The 27,757-nt window shown below is 39.0% G+C and overlaps 1 protein-coding gene across 5 annotated transcripts in view; it reads left to right on the plus strand.

Moving 5' to 3' along the window:
- Positions 1–24,452, plus strand: part of LOC134530566 (dnaJ protein homolog 1-like) — a 108,565-nt gene extending 84,113 nt beyond the window's left edge. For all 5 annotated transcript variants that reach the window (XM_063365514.1, XM_063365516.1, XM_063365512.1 and 2 more), the window contains 2 exons: positions 18,956–19,688; positions 23,984–24,452. In XM_063365514.1, coding sequence (XP_063221584.1) covers positions 18,963–19,688; positions 23,984–24,217 — 960 coding nt within the window. In that variant the 5' untranslated portion in view covers positions 18,956–18,962 and the 3' untranslated portion in view covers positions 24,218–24,452. The remainder of the gene's footprint in view (positions 1–18,955; positions 19,689–23,983) is intronic.
- The last annotated feature ends 3,305 nt before the right edge of the window (positions 24,453–27,757 follow it).

Below are 27,757 nucleotides of genomic sequence, written 5' to 3' on the forward strand. Positions count from 1 at the left end.
GTATTGAAAGGTATAAAATATGTGAAAATATCACATTAATAATTATTTGACAAAACAATGCCTGAACGTATTTCATAAAAAGTTAAAAGTTGATTTCCTATTGTTAAGAATGAAGTTACTGGCCCGATTTTTTTTGAGTTGTACCTACTTATAAGCTTTCCATGGGCAAATTAGTATATATATATATATATATATATATATATATATATATATATATATATATATTCATATACTAGCAACACTCACTGTATATTGTTGTAAATAATTTTCATTTGCAACAAAAATACTAATTAAAAAACATTTAATTGTTTCTAAGTACAGTAGTTATATCAATTTCAGTGAACTAAGTAATTTAAGTGAACTAAGTTGAGTTTCTTTAATACGCGTATTTTTCACAACTTGCTTGAATTTTCTAACAGCACGTAGCTCTGATATTATAGCTTGATAATAATTCATATTCGTTGTTTAATATTTTCCATGACACAAAATTGCGGTATAACTTAATGCATTTGATTTGAACTCACCTGTCAGTAGACTCTCGGCTGCAGCTACGACTGACAAATTAAACAAACGAAGGTGCCACTCACTCCTGAACCTACTGCGGCACCGCTGCACTTCGTCTGTGGCACGCAATTGTACGCAAAATGGCGACGCGCGCTTTCCTGTTGCAAAGCTAGAATTAGCATACATTCACTTTACACTCACGACAAAACTCATTTTAACTCTTACAAATTTCTGAAATAACAATCATTCTCAAGAAACCAAAATAATTTGTATTGAAATTTAATTTTGCAGTTGTTTGTAACACTTCGTTTACTTTTTTAAATTATCATCTATTTTTTACTTTTACAATTTTTCAAATTTATTTAAGTCTTATTCGTAACTTTTACATTCCAAAAATCTTCGATTACGTTTGTCATATTGTGAAGATTGTCTACTCTTCTCGTCTAATTAATGTTTTTAACTACGCAAAGCAAAATGAATTAAAATACCATTTTAATGTGATAACAGAAGTTATATTTATATTTTTCGTACGTTAGCCAAAGTTTAATTTGTTTCTTCTTTCTTTTACGCAATGAACAAAAAAAATATAGACAGTTAATTTGTATTTTTCAAGATTATGATATCACTACACATAATAAATATTTGGTACGACAGGGGCTAATTCAAATAATTTATATTAATTAGGCGTATGTTCCACGAATGACAGGTCATAACACATATAGGTACAAGTGAACTTTCAAAATTGTTACTAAGCTCATTCATGGATCTAAATATTTTAAACAGTCTTAGGTTGTAGAAATTTATATATTAGTTAGCCCTATCAATTTTACAATCAAACTTGTTTTGGTTATTGACACAAGACCGTCAATAGATGTGGGTAATATTTAATTCATATTCATAAACGAATTAAATTGCAAATGCTTAGCTTAAAAGTATTTTCAAAATCCACCAAGAAATATAAAAAAATTCAATAAAACTGGCGCCTTTCTAAGTGAGATTTTATTAACTTATCGTTAAACAGAACTCGTAGGCCTAGAAAGCTATTTTGAAATGCTTGTGTAAAATATCACTAGAACACTCTGAATTAATTGATTTAATTCCAGATATAAGAGACATTGCAACTGCTAGAGCATTATAAAATCAGCTCAATGTATGAATAATTTATGTTTGCAGTAGCATAGTAATTTAATGTAGGAAAAAACCAATATCTTAGATTATTTTTTATTATAACATTAAAAATTAAATAATAACGAAATGCTTATGGACTCTTTAAACCTAGCTAGTGGGCTATTACCTATATACTGATATATTCTTTTTTTATTCGTTTGGCATCATGTAGCTTCATAAAATAACCTTATTTTGAAATCTGTCCTATAGTTTATAAGTTTACTTCTTATAAACAAACATGCAAATAAAACTCATACACACTGTTCATAATATTAATATATATAAATTGTTTTTGACAAATTTTGTTTGCATAAGCCCAGTGACGTAGCCAGGATTTGTGTATGGGGGGTGTTAAGAAGCGTGGCACCTCCATCCCCCCGTATTAAAGCGGGGTGTCCGGGGGTCCTCCCCCGGGAAAATTTGGATTTTAAGGTGTAAAATAGTGCTATTTAGCAGTTTTCGGTTCTTAAATTTAAATATTGTAATTGTAAAATTTTTATTAATTTCAATATGAATTGTGTTTGAGTGATGAATAAGAAATTAATTAAAGATTTAGTACTAAGGGAAGGGGGGGGGGGTTGAACCCCTAACCCCCCCCCCTGGCTACGCCCCTGTATAAGCCTACATAAATCATTACTACGCCAAGCTTGGGAGAGCGTGGTTTGTTAATGTGCTGAAAAACTGTGTAATAAAAAGTAACTATGCCCTTGCATTCTAACAAAATAAAATAATGGATTATAGGCTAAAGGTCCTAAAACAAGCCTAAATAGGTCACTTCACAGGTGGTGATACTAAAGGTTTTACTTTTCGCTTATTAGTCACGAACCGGGCGCCAACCAAATGGTTAAAAATTTAATAATTTATAAAATATGTTGTGGTGTGATCACCTCAAATGGGGTTACAGTGGCCTGGAGTGCTTGTGATGAGGTAGTCATTAGTCACGAACTGTGCGCTAAAAGAGTGGCTAAAGTGTAATAATTTATTAAATAAGTTATTGCGTGGTGATCACCTCATATGGGGCTGCGGTGGCCTGGCGTGCTCGTGATGATGTAGTCATTAGTCACGAACTGTGCGCTAACAGAGTGGATAATATGTAATAATATATTAAATAAGTTATTGCGTGGTGTATTCAACCTCATATTGGGCTGCGGTGGCCTGGCGTGCTCGTGATGAAGTAGTCATTAGTCACGAACTGTGCGCTAACAGAGTGGATAATATGTAATAATTTATTAAATAAGTTATTGCGTGGTGTATTCAACCTCATATTGGGCTGCGGTGGCCTGGCGTGCTCGTGATGAGGTAGTCATTAGTCACGAACTGTGCGCTAACAGAGTGGATAATATGTAATAATTTATTAAATAAGTTATTGCGTGGTGTATTCTACCTCATACGGGGCTGCGGTGGCCTGGCGTGCTCGTGATGATGTAGTCATTAGTCACGAACTGTGCGCTTACAGAGTGGATAATATGTAATAATTTATTAAATAAGTTATTGCGTGGTGTATTCAACCTCATATTGGGCTGCGGTGGCCTGGCGTGCTCGTGATGAAGTAGTCATTAGTCACGAACTGTGCGCTAACAGAGCGGATAATATGTAATAATTTATCAAATAAGTTATGGCGTGGTGATCACTTCATATGGGGTTGCGGTGGCCTGGCGTGCTCGTGATGAGGTAGTCATTAGTCACGAACTGTGCGCTAACAGAGCGGATAATATGAAATAATTTATCAAATAAGAAATGGCGTGGTATATTCAACCTCACATGGGGTTGCGGCGGCCTGGCGTGCTCGTGATGAAGTGGAGCGGTCGCACCATGGTTCTATCGGTGACGGGGCTCAAGCTGACGCGACTCGCGAACCGCTAGTCGGTAACCAAGTTGTCCTGAGACCTCTGAAATATTGCTACACAACGTTACATTTATCTCAAGGGCCGCTTACGCGGACATAACGTACGGTGCGCAGAACTCCAGGAGAAACCACGCGATTTGAAAACTACCCCGATAACCGAGTGACGTCTGTTTACGAAAAGCATTCAATAATACGCCGAGGGCGGTTGAGTATTTGTTTACGTATTTCGTTATCAAACTTAATTTTTAGGAGAGTGAAAGGTGTGAAACGCTTGTATACGGAATACTTTTTAGGCACGAAACACCCAGTAGTACCGAATCTTGAAAGCACTTGAGGGACTTGCAAGACACATTTAACTTTATTTCTCTTCCATATGATGTTATGGTCACCGCTCAAATTTCGTAGTTTACCTATGCACGACGAGAAGACCAGGCGCCAGTCCACAGCCTTGCTCTTAGAGGCGACACTTCGCTAGAAGCACCAGCGAGCGTCGCACTTATCATCCTGTCTCACTAACACAAGTACACCCCTGACTAGGCGGGCTACTCAAGGTAAGCTTTTCAGTGCATGACCATGCAACGTAGAACTCTAGGTTGAAGTTTCTAGCTTGAATTTTTTTTTATTAATCTGTAACATAAAATACTACAATACATTTGAATGAATAAAACAGCGGCGTCTTCTGTGGTCGTACACGCTGATTTAGCACTCAGCGTGAACCGTAATTCTGCACTTTAGATTCAAAAGAGCTAAGTTACAATTGGGAAACTTCACGAGAGGGTGTAAACACTACTCTTTACTGTGTTTTTCACTAACATCCATACGTGTGTGGCCAGCAAGAAGGGACTTACGATTTATATATTCCAGATGTTTTTTTTTTTCCCCCAACAGCCACATGCAAGGCAATGGGGAGAAACTAAGGTTCCGGGTAAAATAATTTTGACGGGCCCTTACCCCTATTGCTAAAAGTTAAATTTTCCAACGCCACAACTCATCATAAAAATGCAATGACTGTAAAAGTTTTCGTGGCATAACTATAAACGTGAAAATTACGCATCAATACCAAAACGATCATTGTATGTTCGGATAAATACAATTTTCTACATCACTTTATTTCCAGAATTTTTTTTTTGACCAGTTAATGTGGCTTGTATCGATAAGCGCTGTCCTACGAAGGGAACTTTTTCTTGCAATTGTACGTTTTCAAGTTGTTGGCTTGGGGAAATTTTTTAACTTGCACCCGTATTTTTATTTCGTGAGAAAAATGTTAATTTAATATAAAATAATTTCAATGATATACGCCGGATACCTTTCTGCTGGTAAACACTGGTTATAATATATAGAATACTTACATAAACACATTAAGAAGCCAATAGCTGATGTCAAATATTACATGCGCCTAGACAGTACAAAGAATTTCGTTGATTTAATATAGTTAGAAAATATTACAGCACAGACGAATACACTGGGCTGACAACGACGAGAGAGTCGCGACAAGAACATTAAATACAGAAAAAGAAACCTTGAACAACACAGGAATGAAACTAAACAAATAATCCGGACAGCCAAGCGATAGAACAGCGGAGCGCAGACGAAGGTTTTTCTAGGGATTCTTGTGTTAGCCAGAAATGTTTTTTTTTATTTTTGTCCATGGAATTAATTGAAATAAGCATTTCCCAGTGAAAGAATAATTCAAATAACGTGTTGCGTTCTGTGCTCTTTTCTTTCCTTCGTTTTTTGCCAAGCTTTGTTGACCTGAAATTGATCCTACAATCTTATCAGGAGAAGACGGATCCGATCTGATACTGACGATCGACTATTTCACCCATCTCTCTCTTGCTCGCGCGAAACTTAAGAAAGGTTCAGTCTTTTTCTGAAGGCCCCCGCCTACCCGGGCACGCATACGGTGTTGCAGAGCTTCAGAAGAAACCACTCGGTTTGGAAAATTGCTCAAGACATCCGAGTGGTGTTTACGAAAAGCATTTCAGAATATTCTGAGGGCGGATGGGTAGTTCAGTTTCCGTCTATAGTTTTTTTAAATTGTATTTTAAGAAGAGTGAAAACGCGTGTTAACAGAATAAAATTTTAGACCTGAAACGCCCGGTAAATATTATTGAAAGCACCCAAGGGCCTTTGCATTACATTTTATTTTTTTCATTTCTCCGCCATCTAATGTTAAGGTTACCGTTCAAAATTCCATAGATGTCCTATATGCACGACGAGAAGACTGCGCGCCAGTTATGCAGTCTTACGCTTAGAGGCGACACCGCTCTAGAAGCACCAGCACTCAGGGGCGTAGCCAGGGGGGGGGGGGGGGTTAGGGATTAAACCCCCCATCCCTTAGCACCAAATCTTTAATTAAATTTCTTAATCATCGCTCAAACAAATTTCATATTAAAAATTAATAAAAAAAATTACCATTACAATATTTAAATTTAAGTACCGAAAACTGCTAAAATAGCACTATTTTACACCTTAAAATCAAAATTTTCCCGGGGGAGGGCCACCGGACCACCCGCTTTAATACGGGGGAGGGGGGGGGGCATGCTTCTTAACACCCCCCATACACAAATCCTGGCTACGCCACTGCCAGCACTTATTGTTCAGACGGATCACCTGGCGGCCCCGGATAAAACCTGCACGGAGACAGTAGTTGTGTGTTCCACGGAGACCCCACACAGCTGCCGGTGTCTCCGACACGCCGCTCCGCGCGGAAATGTGCTATCAACACAAGCGGTTTCGCTTTACAAGCAGCTGCAGCTGTCGCTACGCTGTGTCGCTGCGCAGAGGCGGACGGTGTTACAAGCATGCGTTTTGAGGGTCGGCTTTCATGTCAGGCACATTGAAACCATGATATAGCAGTATTTAAAACATTGCTCGAAAACAAATTCGTGAAACTATAATCGAGGTTCAGGGCCTCAAGTAGTGAAGTTGTTTGTCAGCTTTCGATGCGAGGTGTTCTGGTTTCGAGTCCAGGGGTAGGATAAGGGTGAAAATTTGTGTCGTCTAAATTTGTCTCAGAAATGTGCCAAAAGTAAATAAAAGTGCCGAATTAAATAAATGCATATCAATATAAAAGTTATAAGGGGTTGGCACATAAGTCATGAATATTACCAAATTAAAAAAAAATTAAATAAAATTAATGGGGAGTAAAGTGTCTTGGATTAGAAGACCAATCAGGTGAAGATATTTCTAATTTTTTTTTATGTTGTCCATAACCGGATATGATGTCCCTTTAGTTTTGAGCTGCGACTGGGAACAGCAACATGTATAAACTATCAAGCAGGCTTCCCCGATTGCTATATGAAACTATTAGTCTCGTATTGAAGGGGCACAGTCTGTTGTAAAAATAATCAAAGCAGGTGTCACGCAAGGCAGTATTTTAGAGCCTGTTTTATTTAATATATTTAACCACGACATGTCTAACCCCAATCATTGCTTAGTACAGTTTGGCACTGTTCAGTAGGTCGTGCAGTTTAAATCTTGCAGCAGAAATACTACAAACTGCATTAAATTCACTAGATCAATGGTGTACAAAATGGCGAATTAAATTAAATCCTACCAAATTCTAAACCATAGTATTTACGCGGTAACACCCCAAGCCACTAGAAAATAGGCCGCGAATAACTCTATTTATTCAGTAAATTACGCATAAAACCGTAGTTAAATACCCAGGTGTTCACATGGACCGAAAACTACTATAGCGCGGCCTCAGACGCGAAACTAAAGACAGCTTTTGCACGAGTAATGACACTATATCCGGTCATGAGTAGGCGACTAGGTAGCACTGTTAAATAAACCAACTGTAACTTAAGCGGCACCAGTGTGGGCAACAGCAGATGAATCCCATCCAGTAAAGTTGCAGAGAATACGTAAAAAGTGCATTCGTATCGCGACTAACGCACCTGTGTATTGCCCCGTCAGGACCAAGCACAGGTAGCTTAAACTCGAACTCCTAAAGGACTATTATATTAGGACTGAACAAAAAATTCTACGATGAATGTAAATTGAACGTGAATCCGTATATTTCCTCTCGGCGATCACGACCCGTACTTGCATCGTTAATATAAAATTCCGATTTGAAACTTGGCACACAGGCCACCGTAGGCACGCTGTGATTGGCCGGCTCGCTCGGCCAATCACAGCGCGGCGTGAAATTCCTTTGAGTGGACCCCAGTTCCGTCGTTGCGGACTGGTGAGAAAATTTACTCCGCGATCAAACTTCAACTTATATTTTAATAAAACTTAAATATATAGTTAGGCTACTAATGCGTAGCAATAAAGAGCGTCGTACTACAAAATGCAGCCCTCTGCCCTAGCATTCAGTACAAATACACACCTATCAAGTTGGCGATACCTATACCAGTGGCAAGCTGCTTGCTACCGGAGGGCGCCGTTGCGTGGCACGATCGTAATGACTTACTAAACTTATGTAAATATGAATGCCTGCAGTTCCCGGAAATTTTAATACGTTGACAGGTCCTCTATAAGGCCATGTTTTGCTTATGTAGACGTATGTTTAGTGTGTAAGTTGTATTAATCTTTTCCTCCCTAGTTTAGGTGCTGTCTGGCAGCTGAGTGAGTGGCCCGGTACAGCCACTCACACCAGGGGCGTTCGCGTCCCTGGTTTCAAATTCCAGTCCTGATAAAAAGCAAAATGGACCACGAGTCCAAGTACCCAAACCCCCGCATAGTAGACTCTTCTCTACTTTGTCCAACTCTTCATCCAGACCATCTGTCTCCTGTATTTTCCTACACTTAATGCATGCAAACTTGCTCCCCACATGACTGTGCCCAGGGTTTTCCCGGTGTCTATGTATGTTTTACCTGGACCCAACTTAACTAGTAGTTTAGCCTAGATTTAAGAGTGAGGGGAGTTAGTCATGGCATCTATTGCTGCTATGGCTGGCCAATCCGCTCCTAAAACACGATGCATGGTTTATCCCAGGCGTATAGGTTTCGGCCTGAGACACACCTAGGTCCCCCCCCCCCAAAAAAAAACCCTGACCCTCCCAAAAACATTTAGTTTTAGTAAATTTAGGAGAAAAAAACAACAACAATGTTTAACGAAAACGTTGCATTAAAATTTGGCCTTGAAATTTTACCCCCATCGCGTCCAAAGAATTTTCACCTCAAATTAAAAAAAAAATCTTAAACTTGGTCCTTAGTTTTATCTTTAGTATGGTTCCACCACTAGCCAACCACCTACACAGTGTGGTAGGTCGGTGGCTAAACCAAATTAAGTCACAGAAACAATAAGGCAAAAAGCCAAACAATTTAGCAGGTACACAATTTCATCCATATATCCTCTAGGCAGGAGATAAAGGTCCCACGGATCGGATACTCCAAATCCAAATTGCAAAGGGTATCTGGGCGGCACTCAATAGAGCGCAGGTCCAGAGCACTCTCAACACGTCTTGGAGTCGCACAATGCAGTCGTCAGTCGTGAACTAGTCATGGGGGACGAGAGCTACGAGTCGCCTCGGGGCTCCGAGGAAGAAGGCTGGACGTGAAGAAGTGAAGGTGGGTCACTGGTTGGAATCCCGCAGCAGCGAGTGGGCGAGTGGTCCAGGGCTCGGCTCGGGGTATCGCGCGGCGTGGAGACGTGTCCTCGGAGACCCAGCGAGTAGCGAGTAGCGACTGGAGCGAGGCGGGCCCGCCGCCCGACCACACCAGCACCGAGGCCGCGGCGTGCTCGCTGCCACCTCTGATTTAGTTCCTTGAGCCCAGCGAGCTGGCACCAGCTGCGAGGACCAAACCAGGTCGCCTCCCAGAATCTGAGGTACACCCGGAGGTCCTGAGAATGGTTTTCCCAACCTAACTAAAACTGAGTGTATTTGTTTGGGAGGGGTCTGGGTAGTTGAAGACTAATCATACTCGGTTCCAGCCACGCAGAACGGGTAGTATGCATCATGTGCTTCGTTCGGGATTGGCCAGCGATGGCAGCAATCGACGCCATGACTAACTCCCCTATCTTAAACTCTAGACTATAACTAGTTAAGTTGGGCCCAGGTAAAACCTGCATAGGCACAGGAAAAACCCTGGGCTCATCCATGTGAGTTTTAATATTGCAAGCATTAAGCAGGCAGATTCAGTACAGTATAGGAAGGATAGTCAAGGAAGAAGAGTTGTTCAGGGTCAGAATGTTTTAACCAATCTGGGGTCGGGAGCTTGGATCTTGCGGTCCGCATTGGTGTTTGTGCGCGTCTGGGTAGGTGCCACTGGCGCATGCGCCTCTTTACGGCGGGTGACTTCATGGAAAGGTGGATGGTATTGAGCGCATATTAACAATAGTTATTGTAAGTTAAATTTACGTTAATTAATCGCGAACTGGCGCACAGGGTCTCACTCCAGAAGAGATAGAGTGACAGATTGCCTGTTGCCAGTAAAAGTATGTCGAAAGTTAGCGAAATTATCAAATCTGCCATTGAAAAACCCTGGATCCAGCATCTATGCTTCAGGTGTAACGAGTTAGTTAATGTAGAAATTGCTAACCGTGAGTTGTTGCGTCTGACCACACTCGGGAAGGGACAGAGTTGCAGGTTGACCTGTATAGCCAGTAGGCAGTTGATCGGTCGGAAATATTAATCCAGTCCTTCGAAGTGGGGCTCTAGCCTAAACTTCTACGCATGTGTGAGCTCCAGTGTCACCTGAGACGGCGGCAGTCCGAGAAGAGGCTGCCCGCCTCGGGTTCCACAACAATCACAGTCACCATCAACCTACACTATCTTAGAACTTGTCTGTTCATTCACCCAATACGACTAGAAACCACAGCCAGCTAACAACCTACACACCCGTAGGGCTTAGGCAGGGTAGGCAGCCCCCTGAAACTTTTCCCACTGGGATTCGAACCCACGAACTCAAATCACACTTACACATATTCTTCCACCGTGCTCCTGAAATCGCCCTCAGCACAGCACGGGTTCGAGTCCTGACTGTAACCCCCGCCAAACCACCCAACTCACAACACCCCAGGGTCACCAAACATCCGTTATTTACATCACCATTAAGACCTGATATCTATTGTAACAACTAGAGGCAGTGGGCGGCAATCCGCGGCATTGAACTCTACGCGGGCCCGCGGTTCGATGCCCGGATCTGGCACTCGGACCTCGAGGTCCGCAATGGCTATGATGACAGTACAGTTGCATCTCTCCCTGTTGCGGTATTGCTTGATTAAGCAACAGGTCTGAGCCCAGAGCCTTAGGCTGTCGACGACGGGGGAGTCACAAGAGAGCCCCAGCCCCGGAGTCGACGGCGCCGGAGCAAACGGCGAGGACTGCCGGCAGGTCTTCTTTTAGGGCGATAGCATAATTAACGCTTCTTTGTGTCGTAACTGTTTGGTTAGCGAGTACAGCACTACTCGCCTAGCGAGTAACGTTTTTAAGTAACCAACCTATCCAACAAATCAGTCTTTGGTGGATACCAACTATACTTGCCCAGTGAATAATAATAATGTTAATGGATATGATTGACAAGCGAGGTTCCGAATATTAGTTCCGTTTTATGGATTTGTAATGAAATGTAAACTCAAAACTTAAAAGAGTGTCACTTATATGGCGTTTGGTTAAGATATATCTATCCATCATGTCACAGTAGCCTACATGCATTTATTAATCGTTTTCTATCATTTGTTTTTAGGCTGGTGTCGAAGGAAAACACAGCTGATGCCAAACATGCTCTAGGAAGATGTCTGGTATACGTTTTTGAAGTTCTGGCTCAACAACATTTTTATTGTAAACGATGTAGAAACTAACCGAGATGGAACACTGAGCGTCTGAATTATGTTCAATTGAGCGAAGTTCTACAAACACTGCAAAATTTATCTCTGAAGTAAAATAAGCTGTGGGTTGAAGAACTTCTTTAAATTAAACATTATCCAGACGATAAGTGTTTATATTAAATACTTTACTATCTACAATAAAATTGTTGTACACCTCCAATATTGGGGAGAACTTTCGACCACAAGTCTCAGAGATGTTTTTAACTTATTTTGTCGTGATAAACCTGCAGCCGAATTTGTCGGTCGAAATCAAACTCACTTAGTTTATAATGCACTAGCTAATGCCCGGCATGTGTTGCAATGCCTAGTTCAAAAATTTTTTTGTAATTTGTTTGAAGTATGTACACATATCTCTATCAATATTTATCTGCATATATATCTACCTATCTATCTCTATAACTCTTCTATATCTCCCACTATATCTCTATATATCTATGTATACACATCTATATATCTCTGTCTATTTCTCCCTATCTATCTTTATATATTTCTATCTCTCTTTTATATTTAATGCAATTAAATTCTGTCATGCGTGCTTACACTACACTGAAAACACACGAACTGCCGCTAAATATATGAAACACACACATTTGTTGTAACTATTCGCGCGCCATCTATTGTAAAGTGGTTGTACTAATTCAGAAACCTTTGCGGAACACCATATAAAAGAGGAACTGTCGAAATATTTACTGGTAATTATCCGATACGACTCGAGCGCCACCTGGTGTACATTATCCCACATAGACAGTAACCTTTATCGTGTTTCAATGTTCAAGTGTGCAAAATTTCATAGAAATCGGATGAACAATGCGTTCACAATGAAATGGCGAAATATCATCAAGAATAATATTAAGTTCTGCTTTAAGAATTGGCTTTATCGAAATCGCACCTAGATATTTATCTTTCTCGTGTTTTAAAGGTCGAGTGTGCAAAGTTTCCTCGCAATCGGATGAATGGTTTAGGACAAACAAACAAACAAACAAACAAACATTTTAATTTATATATATGTAAAGTTACCCATCGTCATTGCAAGACATCTCCAAAGTACGCGACGCCCGACTAAATTTATAACGCTAGCCCGCCATTCGCGGGCGTGCCACGGGGTTGCCTAAGTGTAGAATGTCAGGCGGCCTTTAGCAACGAAAGCAATTACCGAACTGCTTCGATCCTGGTACTATTTTAGTATCAGATTACGTAGTGATGATGTTTATTTTGAGGATTAGTAATTTCAAAATTATTTCCGGACTTAAACGGTTGTAGAACTGCGCCGCAAAAATCTCATGCTATTAAAAATAACCGGATAGATAACCATGGAAAGACGCTTTGTGTTTGCATGAAAATTTGTTCTTGTGATGTCTATGAGAAACAGGAGGATTTCACGTCACACTGTTTATTTAATAGTATTGTGGGCTCCGAACCATTTTAATCCCGACTCTATGGCCATAAGTCAATGGTCGAAGAGGGAAGAAATGTAGATATGGAAAGAGAGACAAAATGATTACTAAGTTAATTATTCTCCTATTTAAGGGTGCGACGCTCGGTGGTGCATCTAGCGCGGTTTCACCTCTATGCGCAGTGGACTGGCACGCAGTCTTCTCGTAGTGCACAAGGTAACTATGAGATTTGAGTGGTGACGACCATACATACATGAAGATAAAGGTGTGATGCAAGTTCTTCGAGTGCTTTCAATAATCTGTACCGGGTATTTAATGGCTAACAATTATTCTGAAAACACACGTTTTAGCCATTTTTCTCTCTCCTAAAAATACATTTTTTTCAGCGCATCCTTTTAATCTTTCCGTAAACAGAACGTACTCGGATATCTTGAACAGTTTTCAATTTTTTTTTCCTTGAACCTCTTGACACCATACTGTAATCGCGCCCCGCGTATTCAAGGCCCTGAAATACTTCACTGGAGTCTGATTCGGCAGTAACTCACTCTTTTGTTTGTCGCGCACCGCCGTTCTCGAAAACTCTTCCACTGCTTCACTTGCGCGCCGGGCCACGAGCCGAACAGTCGCTCGTCACCTCGAGGTCGCAGTCGCCGCCACACTTGATCGCGTGTACCGCCAAAACCGAAAGACTGACCAAACTCCGCCAATACCTTACCGCCATCCGGAGCACTCAGTTATGTGTGAGACCAGAAACCGAGGTTTGTACGAGGGACGTTCCGAAAGTAAGTTTCGTATTTTTTTTTCACACGGAAAATCTATCGCGAAAATAAATTACACAGTAACATCATAAACTATACAGCTTGAACTATTTTTCAACATAGTCACCACCAACATTGAGATATTTTGTCGTAGCGTGCAATCAGTTTGGAAAAAACCTCTCTGGTAAAACACGGTGCCCTGCGATGCAAGAAATTGTCGCACAGCCTGCTCCACCTCAGCATTGTTTTGGAAGTGATGCCCCGAGAGTGCGGCTTCCAATGCAGGGACAACAGCTCACACTTCCATTGGCGACCACGTTGTCAGTACACTAACGCTGCCATCGTGATTGGCACTCGAATAACCTCGGGCACGCTGGTCTGCTACTACTGTTCTCTTCTTCGGCGCTCTGAGCATGCGTCATTCCTCCTCCACTGACGCTAACAGCAACGGGTGTGGATTCTTATGGTGATTGTTTGTTTCATTTTCAAGAGGAGGGGGTGGTTGTATATAAAAATACAATATGTTAAAATTTTAACACACATGCATTAAAAAAAACACACACTAGTTTTGACACTTACACACATTACTCTTTCAAAAAAAAAAGACGGAACTTACTTTCGGAACGTCCCTCGTACATCTCACCTTGTGCATATTATAACAAATGCACCCCACGCTTTTGTAGAATCACTTGGATAAACAAGTGGGGTGCAAGTCCTGTGGGATTAATCAGGCACACGGCGTAAGTGTTGCAAGTTGAGATAACTAACGTTTTTTTTTGTTAGAGCGCTAACTGGCGTGATGTAGTGTCGTGTCGGTGAGATTAAGTGGCTTGCGAGTGTGCTCAAGTGCAAGTGGTTATTTCAACTCGGTTGTGGCGTGCATCGTAAAGCTGTGCGAACCACTCCGACGAAACCCAGTAGACACTTGCGTGAGTGAGACCTGACATTCGCACAGGCATTTCATCATGTGACTGTGCTACATACGGAAAAAATAATGGGTGCGTATACTTATGTACGTGTGTTAGAAGTTATAATTACTTGGCGTAATAATAAAAGACTAACTCTAATTTTGCATGCAAATAATTAATAGAAATAAAAATAACAAAAGGACTAGAGTGATATAAATACTGTTGGTAAAGTATAAAATCATAAATTTTTTTACATAAATACTCCATATTCTTTATTAATATAAACACGTGTATAAAATTAATAATTTAATTTACTAAAACATTCGAGATAAATTTTAATTAATAATGAAAATAAATAAATAAATATGCTGAATTATTATTCTAATTTATTAATTTGAATTTTTTATTAAATCATAATGTAATAATGTATAACTTATAATGCAAATAAATTATACATACGGGAAACAAACACTTCCATGAAAAAGGCCAATAGACTACTAAACCTTCCACAGACACTGCCTGCCAGCGACAATTTAAGCTTACAAGCAACCTGACATCGTTATACACACGGGGACATAACCTTATTTGAAAAAGTTTAATAACACAATTTATATCATTAATACTCACAATAAATAAAAGTTTTTAATTATGCAGATGAATATTCAATATCTATCACTAAAGTATAAGATTTAAAAGCACACATAAAATTTTCATTTGTATGTAGCTTTTTTTTATCCTGTGAATTTTTTTTCATGCGCGAACATCGTAAAAATTCACTCTCATCATTTTTCATGACACGCCTAAAGAAGCATATATTAAAACAAGAATTTACATAGTGTTAGTGCACTATTAGCCACACTATGTACCGAAAATGCTGCCTTCCAAAACAGTAAAATTCAGGGCTAAGATATTTCTGGCTGTAGATAACTATCCTTAGATCTCAGAAGTAGTAGAAGTGGAGACCTGAAATGAACGAAAGTTATTTACACAATTAAAGCCATGTATTGTTGGTAATTAAGAGTTCCAGATTATGAAAAGCCCTTGCCAAGACCTCTTTTAATCTTTATTTTTTATTGGTGGTGGCGGATACAAATTTATTTTTTCAAGAGGAGGGGGTGGTTGTATATAAAAAAGACAATATGTTAAAATTTTAACACGCATGCATTAAAAAAAACTTAACACTAGCTTTGACACTCACACACTTACATTGGCCTACAGCAGCAGCTGTAGGCGACGTGGCTTTTCACACAGTTGAAATTGCAGATGTTGTAAAAGCTCACCGTGCATCATGCAAAATAACTGCGCCTTCATTGAAATTTTGCACAAAAAAATTTCTCAACTTTTGGAGGGGGAGAAGATATTTCCCCCTACCTTCTCTCATTGCGTCAGCCAATGATTTTTCTTAGTTATTTTACCCTGATGGATAATGCATGCCTCTTAGTCTGGAGTCCTAATGGAAGCTGCCTACTGGTTTTCCTACATGACCCTGGCTTGACAAGGTGAGCTTATTTATTTAGGGAGGGACATATGTAGGTGCGTCTCCGGGCAGAGCCTACACGCTTTTTCATGCTGGGGATTAATAATGCAGAAAAGGGTCGCATGCATCGTGTACTTTGTGCGGAGATAGGCCCAACAAGGCAGTGGATGATGTCACGACTAATTTCCCTATAGGCTAACTTGTTATTTTGATCCCCCCTACTTCCCTGTATAACCTGCATATATACAGTGTAAACTCTGTGCTCAGTTATTCGTAGTTCAACAGGCATCTGTTGTGAGTGCAGGAAATTGCAGAAAGAGAATTGCTCGGATGAATAGGTGACGTCATGAAAATCCTCTTTCACCTTTCCCCAAATGCGTTGGTAAATTGTTCCATTAAACGATGGTTTATTAAAGCGTCTTAAAAATTTATTATGGTATTTTGTAGTTACTTAGTCGTTTTTTTTCTCACAGAAATGTTAATCTTGTAACTTAAGATAGTTTTACTGCATTTATTACAGTAGTCATTTTAGTTAGCACATAATTATGCCCAGAGACGAGTCTCACTCTACCTATGATTTAGTACGCAGGACCGCTAATCTAGGATAATTGGCGCTCTCAGCGATCATAAACAATCATCAGTTCCGAAAATCACATCACCGACACCGGCAGGACGACTATTCATATTGTTACGATTTATTAAAATGAAATAATAAATCGTCGTGGGAAAACTAATGGGTTCGTAAATGGATAGCCCAATTAAAGATTTTACTACACATTTTTATTGCCAATATTTACATCACTACAAAAATCTTCTAAAAATGCCTAGTAATCAATTACACTTAATAAATGTTTATTCCCCAGTCACTCGGTTTTTACACACCGCACATCAAACTATTGCCGAGAACTCAACTCCCAACTGAACTCCGAGGCCGGCGTCCCGGGCTTATATAGGCCCAGGCGCCACTTCTAGAATTCACGAGCGCGGCTGGGGCCAGTCGCGTCATTCCGCGCCGACCCGACGCCAGATTTATCGAGAAAGGCGTCGGGAGCTTGCGCGACCGCAGGCGGAATTCCCACAGCGCCTAGACAGAGCGTCGCACGGGGAGTGGTGGGGGGCGAAACGACGACCCTTGTAATCCACCAAGCGCGCGCGGCAAGTCTCACGTTGCGGCGGCAACATGACGTCAGTGGCCGTGCGGGGCCGCCAGCCAGCTACGAACCTGCGCGCGTTGCGGCCCTGTTTACGTTTCGTAACAATATGTATCTGAAGAATTTGGTGATTCTATTTGATGCGAATTATATGACATACACATTTGTCAAAACTTGCATGTTTTCACATCTTATATTCCGAATCATAATTATATTAACAAAATATATGGGCTCAAGAACTCTTTTCAAACAATCCAAAACAAGAATTTTTTTTCTGATTATTTATTATGATGATTCACACCTATTACAATTCTGCTTCAAAGCTAGTTTCAAAGCAACTTTTTCTACAAGTGCTGAACACAATTGGTTTGATCATGTCCTGTGAGTGTTCGGTAATGAGCTTTATAATATTTGGTTTGGCCTTCCATTGATGGATAGTAATCTGTGTTATACACAATATTCATTTTACCATTTAAAACTAAAATTGTAAGATTAGTCAAGTGTTAAAACAATTTACATACTTTTAATATTATAGTTCTAATGTGATGAATAATGTAAGCACACATTTCTTATCACAAATTTCTAAATTATACAAATCTATATTTACTAATTATTTTGTAAATCAAGACATTTGATTTTAGCATGAATATAAAGGTTTTTCTTTACATGAGAAGGCCAAATTAAATATCAAATGACCAAATGTAATTTCCAATTATTATAAGTATCGTGATAAGAAAATGCACACAGCTTGATACCCAAGGATCTATTAAAATTATTAATACTAAAATTTATGAAAATAAAAATTTATTATCAATAAACAAATATTAAAATTCAAATCAATGGTTTGAGTTATAAATTGATCATTGCAAACCCGTTTACAACTCAAATAAGAAACACCATTTAAACTCAGTGTGTAATAAAAATTATTTTAGACCTTAGAGCTGAAACTAAATATTTTTTTAAAATTAAAATGTATCGAAACCAAAGCCAACATCTCATGGGAGCTAGCCTAGTGAGAGAAATTTACACATTACGATTTACATGCTGATTATCTGATGACCTCGACTCTACTAACTGACCCATGGTCTGCAGAGGGACAGCACCTGGTTCTCCGAATGAGCAGTTAACGACATCATATTCGTTATGACTGGCCGTCTCTTTCCTACCAGACTGATCCTAACCCTTACAAGATAACATAGGCCGGTATTCCAAGAAAAGAAAATAAGGGTTTGGGTGTTGAATATGCTTCACCTGTACCCCAACCATATTCCTAGTGCACGATGGGAAACGGCCAATTCCTTATTTTTAGGCAACGGATTTTGGTGTCCTATCCATTGCCTTTCTGTTTTCCAAATTCCTCGCATGAGTAGAGCTCACTCTTCGTCGATTTCGTGCAGATGGCTGAACCACATCTGGCGCCATTAACTCGTATACAGTCAATTTTGTGATCATGGGGGGACATACCAAATGTTGGTGTGCCAAAAGAAAACTTATGATAGTGAAACTATCCTGGAATACTTTTTGTACAATTTTTGTATACTTTTAATGACAATAAAAACAAATAATCGCAACTATAAAAGTACTCTAGAAATTTTAAAATTACACCATCTGTAAAAATTTTGCCATATTGATGGTTTGCAAACATCCATTAGAATGCTTTGAAATCTGGATCTAGCCTCGTTTATTTAAACTGTTGATTTTTTTGTTACCTAACAGGGATTGAGTTTAGACACTTTCTGTAGTACGATTTGCGAGTTAAGGTACAGTTGTATCCCAATAAGGTAGTGCTTATTCGCAACCTTACCCGCATGTCCTGGCCAGACTAAGCTCGGACTTATGGATTGTACCCCTTTTAACAAGTGCTTGTGTATCGTACCAAAACTTTTAATGTACAGGCTGGGTGTTGTTGTATGTTTACATGAACATAATATATACCTATACTGTTTAATGAACCGGTTTATGTTTTGCAGGTTAGTTATGGGAAAGGAAAAGGACTATTACAAAGTGTTGGAACTTTCGAAAGATGCTTCAGACGATGAAATAAAGAAGGCGTATCGTAGGCTGGCTTTAAAGTACCACCCAGACAAGAACAAATCTCCCGATGCGGAGGACAAGTTCAAGGACGTGGCGGAGGCATACGAAGTATTGATCGACAAAAAGAAGCGGGACATTTACCATCAGTCCAGTGATAAGGGGCTGGGGAGAGATACCCATGTGGGTGGCAGGTACACTGACGGCTCGTATACCTCTTACACCTCTTGCATCTTCCACAGGAATCCATGTGCTACCTTCGGGGAGAGTTTTTGCACATGCAATCCATTTCAGAATGTCTTTTACATGTGCGATTCGTTCGCGATGGCGAGCAACCTGCAAAGGGCCAAGGAAAAAATGCAGGATCCGACGATTAAGCGCGACCTGTATGTGGATCTAGAGAACATCCTGCATGGCTGCACCAAGAAGATGAAGGTCTATTGGCACGTGCTACAGCCAGATGGATCGGCCCGCAAGGAGGAAAAGGAGTTGACGATCAACGTGCAACCAGGGTGGAAGGCTGGCACCAAGATCTTATTCGAGCGCGAGGAGGACCCGGACAGCATCAAGATACCTGTCGACATCGTCTTCATCATCCGCGACAAGGCACACCCCATGTTCAAGAGGGAGGGCAGTGACCTTCGCTACACCGCCCGCATATCCCTCAAGCAGGTTGGCACATTCTTACAGTCTTACAGTATAATATTGATGAATTGGTTATACAGTTGATGTTAGACCTGCATGTGGTAACGTTACTCTGAACTAAAAGTAGTGTTTTAAATTGGTTTGGCTATCTACTTAATTTGGTAAATATTCGTGTGACTTCTTGAAACGTGCCCCTACCCCAAAATTTCATAACTTGATAGTTATAATTGGAGACACTTGAATACAAACTTAAATTCCACAGCTGTTACCATAATTTGTATGGAAAATAATTTTTTCTGTCAAGTAACACATGCTTTCCTTAAAATTTAGTACTTATTTTTGTTTTTAATAATTATATGAAACATATTTTTGGCTAAGTTCTATGCAGGTAAATTAAAAATAATAATTGCTGGTTATGCATGGTAAAATGTAGTTTTACAATGTTTATGTGATGTAACTGGAGAGTTGCCGATAAATACGATTAACTTTGTGATGGGACGCATTTGCTGTAAAGGAGCATCATTTGAATTTGGTTGCTGTTTGAAGTACCTAATCATTTTAAACTATTTGAGAAAAATAGTGTTATTCTTTATTTCATTTACAGTAATATTAGAGATGTGTTTTAGCAGTCTTAAGCTCCTATTCTTATATATTTGTGTCTTAAATAAAAATATGGTCTCCTGAAAGAGATAACCACTTAAAGCCAGAGGGTTTATGCAAGACTCAATTTCCATCACCAACGACATCAGTGTGACATAAACATAGTATGAACTAACAGTTTATTTACCTATAAACTGATTTACAAATTTTTATTTTGTGGGTAGTTATACAATTGTTTCTTTTTCTAGCAATTGAATGATATTTTTATTAAGTTGTGGACGTAATTATTTATAGATAGTATTGAAAATATGAAATTTATGGGTAGAATGTTAAGTATTTTTTTATTTCTCATTCGAGGATAGTTAAAAAAAAAAACATTGTTCATGATTAGTAGCTGAGGGAGCTTTCTTATATGATAAACTAGCTGCAATACCCGGCGTTGCCCGGGCTGAACACAGGGTGAAGGGGACCTTTTTCGAAATCAGATGTAGTTAGTAATTGTCTTCTTAATTTGAATGTCAAGTGTGAAAATTAATTTATATCACTTTCAGATCCCGACAGATGTTGTTCTGCCAGTTTATAGTTATTTACCTGGTCTGTATGTAATTTAGACTTTATAAAGCAATATATAAAAAAGCTGAAAAATAAAAAGATTACTAATATTGAAAAGATTCCATTATCTAGCTAATGCTCGGCCTGCATTCCAATGCCTCATTCAGTTTTGTTTTGTAATATGTTTGAAGTAGTTCCACATATACAAATCATCTATTCATCTCTCTGTATATATTTATCTCTATCTACATCTATATACATCTATGTATCTCTATATCTCTATTTATCTCTTTATATCTACATATATACTTCCCACTATCTTTATATCTTCTATATATGTCTCTATATAGCTCTATACATCGATAGGTATATCTCTTTATCTAACACATTTTATTCTCTATACCTCGCTCTATCTCAACTTATCTCTCCATCTCTATCTCTCTCTCTATATGTATATATATATATATATATATATACACACACACACACTATATCACTCTATCTCTGTCTCTCTTTTATATTAAAATTAATTGTGCATTGCGTGCGCACTTATACAACAAAACAGACGAAGTGCCGCTATGTAAAATGAAATAAACACATTTTTTGACATGATTCGTGCTCCAACTATTGAAAAATAGTTATACCGTCTCAGTAACCTTCATGGGCATGCGCATAAAAAATCACCAAAATTTCATCGCAATCGGATGAATGGTATAGGAACGCATTCAACACAAACAAACGAAAATTAAAGACATGACAAACGCATCAAACGATGGTGCGTTTAAAATTCGAGGCAACTCTATCTATTAACGAAGTTAAGAACAAAACTGTTATTAGCGCCTTTATTTTGTTAGCCGCTGCGAGCTCCACTAAGCGGACTGGTCTCACCAAGGAGAAAAATATTAATTTGCCAGACCTTACTACTGTGCCCGGCAGTTATCTTAGCGTCTGAGCTCCCTAGTCCTGTCTGTGGGGTAGGGGAGGGCTAAGAGAAAGCGATACCCTATTGTCAAGGTCAGCGGCCAGGTTTGTACTAGCAGCACAGAAAACATTCGGCGCGTGACTTCCTACACTACGTAAGTCTGTATCCACGCCCGTGGGGACCCCAGGGCGGTAAGGCCTTTTGGCTAAGAGCGCTGGGTTACCAAGCCAAAAGTGAGAAATCCTATGAATTATACTTGTACTACGTAAGTGTAACATTGTGTAAATTGCAGTGATTGTGCTCGAATATTTGTACTCATCTGTCAGGAAAAGTAACAAACTATTATCTGCACCTGCAACGTTTTACTTTGTCCCATAAAATATACTTACGGTGTTTGCTAATTATTATGCTAACCAAAATTAATTGAAATGTTGTTAACTCAGTAACTAGCGAAAACCAGAAACGATTTATTTTGGAAAACTAGGTCACTTAGTATGTTAAATAAATCTAAAACTATGCTTCTCAATTCATTGTGTTCTCAAAGTTATTTTTTAAAAAAGGTCTTACAAGAAAAAGCAAACGACCAAAACATTACGCATTTGTAGCTCTCTGCGCGAAAGCTATCTCACAGTTGATGACGCAGGAGCCAGTCTAGCCCTTATCGTTCTCCGGTTTCCGTACCTAAAACGTGCCATTTAGCGCTAGATTTACATTTAACTAAACATGGAGCTTGTTATATTTGCTGCTTTAACTTCATGTCAGTCGTTTAGGAAACACCTGACTACCAACGTTAATGGCATTTAAAAAATGCCTGTGTATGTGTGGCTTTATATTTTAATGCACCTTTAATCGATTATAAATACAATTTGCATTGTACTTCCACTTTAGAATGCATATTATAACCTTCAAAACCTCATATATATTATATGATTTGTTTAATGTAAGTGTGAAGTTCTCTTTCCATGATAATTGATTGTATTAGGTGACGAAAAACAAAATTAAGTTAAAATTAATTAGTATTATTACTATTCGATTGCCAGCATTCATAGAGTACAAACAATGCAGAACATATAACTTACAATGTTAAACTTTCCATTTAAGCTACTTTTGCGCTTTTTGGGAGTAATAGCAACTTATACCATAGAATAAACGGTTTTTATTATTTCCCGCTCTCCGCTATTTATCACTTTACCGCGCCTCTGCGAGCTGCCACCTTCTCCTTCCATTTTCGGGTATACACTGAAGGGCGATATTTTCCTAACAGCCACTACATGGCTCTCGGCTACGTGTCGCCTGCTTACCCCCTCTTCTTTCTCCCGTCCCGCTGTCCCCGCACCAGCGCGCTGAGAGACGCTAAGATAACTGCCGGGCACAGTATGTGTATGATCGTGTCAGACATAGAGAAATGACACTCACTATTTGGATGTCTATGACCTATGATTTTTTCTGTTATAAAATGAAATTATCACTTTTTCACTCCCTTAGGGATGGAATTTCATATTAATATGGGGTCTATGTGTTAATCCAGGTTATAAGCTAGCTGTAGGCCAAATTTCATTCAAATTCATTCAGTAGTTTTTACGTGAAAACATCCATCCATACTTACAAACTTTCGCGTTTATAATATTAGTAGGATTAAAATCTCAGTCACTATATTTAACATTCTTAAAACATATTTCATGCATTAGCACATTACATAGACTCAATAAACTCATTACCTATTTAATACTGATAAAATAATTGCCAATTATTAAAAAAATCCCTATTATTTAATAATATTACAGTTTTATTCATTGAGTTTTTTGTCTTAATAATCTTGCTAAATACATACTGAATCGTATAAAACTCCTTAACCACCATTATGTTGAATGAGAAGTTTTCAGTATGCACGATGTTAAAAGGTTAACATACAGTCTTAACTGATATTATGCAAAAAATTGTATAACTTTCTGGGGGGGGGGGGGGTGTTTATAGCCCCTATACATCCGTTGCATCTGCCACTGGAAACTAACTAAACCCCTTGTATACATGTTTTTTATATAAATATTTTTTTTCAAATCCTCTTTTAAAATAAATTTCTGTATCCATCACTATGTGCAATATTCAGTGATTGGAACCTGCCTAACATTTGATATCAGAATTCTGCATCCACATTCTTCAGAAGACAAGTATGTCTCCAAATGCTCTTAAAACACTATTATGTGTGATGGGTGTTGCAGTTGACTTACGGGCGAGTGTTGTTCCACAGGCGCTGTGCGGCACTCTGATAGAAGTACCGACGCTGAGTGGGGAGAAGATCCCACTGAACCTGCGACATGAAGTGATCAAGCCCACCACTGTGAAGAGGATCCAGGGCCAAGGGCTGCCCTACCCAAAGGAGCCCAGCAAGCGGGGGGACCTCCTGGCATCCTTCGACATCAAGTTCCCTGATACAGTTTCGAAAAGTGCCCAGGACATACTGTGCAATATGTTACCAAAATAATTGCTTCATTTCATTCTCGCTATTTGCATATTCACATTATTGAAAATTTTCAAAATTGATTTTTTTATTTGTGTGTAATATTTTTATTATTTACTAATGTGAAAGATTTTATTCTACAGATATTTTGAAATATGTGTATGTTAATTATCGCTACTGCCACTTCTATTATAATAGTTTATTTGTCAGCAGAGTGGGCTGTAGTGATTTTTTTCCTTTATGTATAGGGGTGATATAGTATTGTGTATAAGTTATTTCGAAGTCCTACCTCGCTCTCTTTAAAGACAACTTGTTCCATTCCAAACATTGTTCTATACTACCAGTTACAGGGTGTCGAAATCCTGGGGATTTTGTGCCGCGGGTAAAAACTAGCATAATGAGATCTGACCTGTGTGCTATTTCATAGTGGCTGATAAGTAGTATATTGAGTTAACTCGGCAGAGGTACCTAAAGTGTAAAGAGCCGCCTACTCCTAATGGATTTTACACTACTGTTAATTAAGGAAAGGGGGTTCTCTGACATGAGTGAGTTTTATTGTTTACACAACCCTCTTACATGTGTGGTTTGAATGTAGTCTGTTCCATCTCGTTCTCTTCGCATCACATGTTCTACTGGACACTTGCTCATGTCTCACAAGGGTGGTTAGAGCAGCTGCATCGTAGTAGATAAATGGTGTGGCCAGCGCGATCTGATGCGGGCTGTGGGGCCTTAGCAATGAACACTGCATGGTTGTGAATGAAGACTACATGGATGCAGACTATGCCGAGTTGCAAATATAAATATCCTACATCCTACAAGCTCACTACAAACCATGCAAGTCATTGCCATGCAGACACAATTACTTTAATTAAGTGTGTTAGGTATGCCTCATCTAAATATTGTACACTAAACTGCCACGAGGGACGTTAATTAAGGTAATCGTCATGTGGGCAAGACTAATGGGTACCAAAAGTTCTCGTCCAGTATTAAATGAAAAGAACATTGGTTGCATGCATCGCTTATCACGGCGGCGCTTTGTGGGCAAAACTGACAGTCTTACATCATTAAGCTATTAAGTTGAAGCCTGAGTTACGCACCACGACCAGGCAGTAAATCATGTAACACATGGTCACAAGTCCCTTGGCTGGGGTTGTTCGCGGAGCCAGACACGAAGGTTTAAGCTCCACTGTGTCGAACAATCTAGCCCTTTTGCTGTTTGAGAGGCAACTCCTCGAGCCCCCTAGTGGCTGTGCGCCACTCGAAGTCGTGAGTTAGCGGTTCGTCGGATGTAGGCTATGTTTGAAATACTATTGCACCAAGTCAGGATGGTTTATATATATATATATACATACATACACATACACACATACATATGATATTGAATGATTTAATTAGTCTCATTACATTCTAGTAACTAATGCAGAAAACTCAGTCCATTTTCGCGCGGACATAGTCGATATCTCGGCTGAGACATGTGTTAGTCTCGTTGCACTGTATTGCACTTGCCACTAATGTCGGAGCACAATGGACTCTGCGACTAGAGGGTGCACCGACGATTGTCGTTGATGTGGAATGATCCACACTGCTGTATTCCAAATTTTCACAAATGCATAAGCCATACTCTACGTTAAATTTCGCACCCATAATATTTGGATCAAATACCAAAAGCCTTTTTGTTCAGAACAAACCTCGCACCAAACCTTTTAAAACCGAACTTATGCCCTTTTTTTAAAAACTTCTATTAAATGTTTTCTGGACTTAATTAAAGAAAATTATAAATTGACTTTTATGTTTTCTTGGAAACAAATAGCATACTTAGTACCGGGGCTAACTTCGGCCACTTTTTTGGCACTCTTTATTATTTTAACAAAAGTACTGTCCATAATTGCAAAATGTCTGTAGTATATTTTTAACTGTACAATATCAGGTTTTAAGGTATATGCCGGTAACCATCTTAGATTTGTGACACCACACCCAATATCTTGGAAGACCTTGCCCTGTTGATGTTGTCATCATCTTGGAATCTATAAATACTAAAAAAAAAAACGCCATTTATAATTTCGCACATTTTTCATGGTGAGATTCAAGCTGCCATCCGCATTGTATGTACATTATCTTGGCTTTTAGTATTGAATATAACACAACTAAAAAATTGTTAATTGATTACAGAAACTTCTATCACAGAATATACAAGTTTGGGTTAGTTTCCCGATGGATGTAATTAATTAAAAAAAATAGTGACATTATCTTTTACCAACATCTGACTGACTACTACAAACTTTATCAAGTAATCTGTGACTCCTAAAAATGTGACATCAGGTGCCAAATTTGCCACCATGTTGTATTCTCTTTCCGCCTGCTTGAGTATGTTAGTGTCGATCACCACCTTGCTTAATTTTGTATCATCTAAAATGCACTAGTATCAATTATAAAATCGTTAGATACATTACAGGCTGTCGTATTACTTATCGGTATTATCGGTAGCCATGTTTAAATTTTTTAATATACACCCAAAAATTCAAGGTTTTCTTTAATATTTTAAAAATGAGAAAAACTTAAAGTTACTTTAACAGACTCCTCATCGTTCCACTTTAAATCCTTAACAACAGCCATTATCTTGAAAATCGGCAACTTTTAACTAAAAATTTCCAATAATTCCTGATTAATTATTTATTTAAAAATACAATTATTTTATTAATTATAAGTCTTTGGTTGTATCAATGAAGAAGGTAAAAAATAATTACAAATACTTTATTAAATTGACTCACCATTCATGTCATGGTCCCAAGACATAACTAATGTGCAAATGATGTATGGGTGCTGTCAATTAAAACATTATTATTGACTTTTCAAGTTCATCATGGTCTAGTTAAATTTAATTCAGTTTAATAGTCTTAAGTCTAATTTCATAAGAGATTTCAAAGATACTCCAAGACTTATGAAAATATTATACTATCTACACTGTCAGAGGTCCATTTTCCGATGGAGTGGAAACATGGCAGACGTCGCTTAGAGGCAGTAGATGGTGATGTTGCACGATGCCAGTTCTCGGAGAGATGCCTCAACAATGTGTTTCACTGAAAATGTAATGTGTACACCTGTTATAATTTTCATACGCTAAAAAGCCAGCTCCTGTATGTGAGTCAGCAAAAGCTAAGCTGCACCTGAGTAGTGGTAAGCGAGTCTAGCTACAAACCTTCGGGAACATGATACAACTAGTGGGAGCTAGCAATCAGTAAGAACGCTATCAAAAATTCCAGAAAGTTTTGCACAGCATTTTCCTTGGGAGGGATAGGGGTGGGGGTTGAAAAAGGCCGCGAGTGAGATGTTGTGGCAACAGTACACAGACAGGCAGAAACAGTATGAGGTTGGACATGAAGTCAGCATGAGACAAGAAGTTGTAAGTGTCTAATGATGGACAGAGCATACAGCAAGTTCTAAACACAGCCTAACCACAGCTCGTAGGTTTGGAGTGAGTAACCAATGGGTTAGAAACTGGAGCATTTTTGCACTCATTATACTGTCAGAAGCTTATAGATAGAGACCTGGAGGAAGTAATGGTGA

This window comes from Bacillus rossius, chromosome 3 (assembly GCF_032445375.1).
Source record: "Bacillus rossius redtenbacheri isolate Brsri chromosome 3, Brsri_v3, whole genome shotgun sequence".
In the NCBI taxonomy this organism is placed as follows: domain Eukaryota; kingdom Metazoa; phylum Arthropoda; class Insecta; order Phasmatodea; family Bacillidae; genus Bacillus; species Bacillus rossius.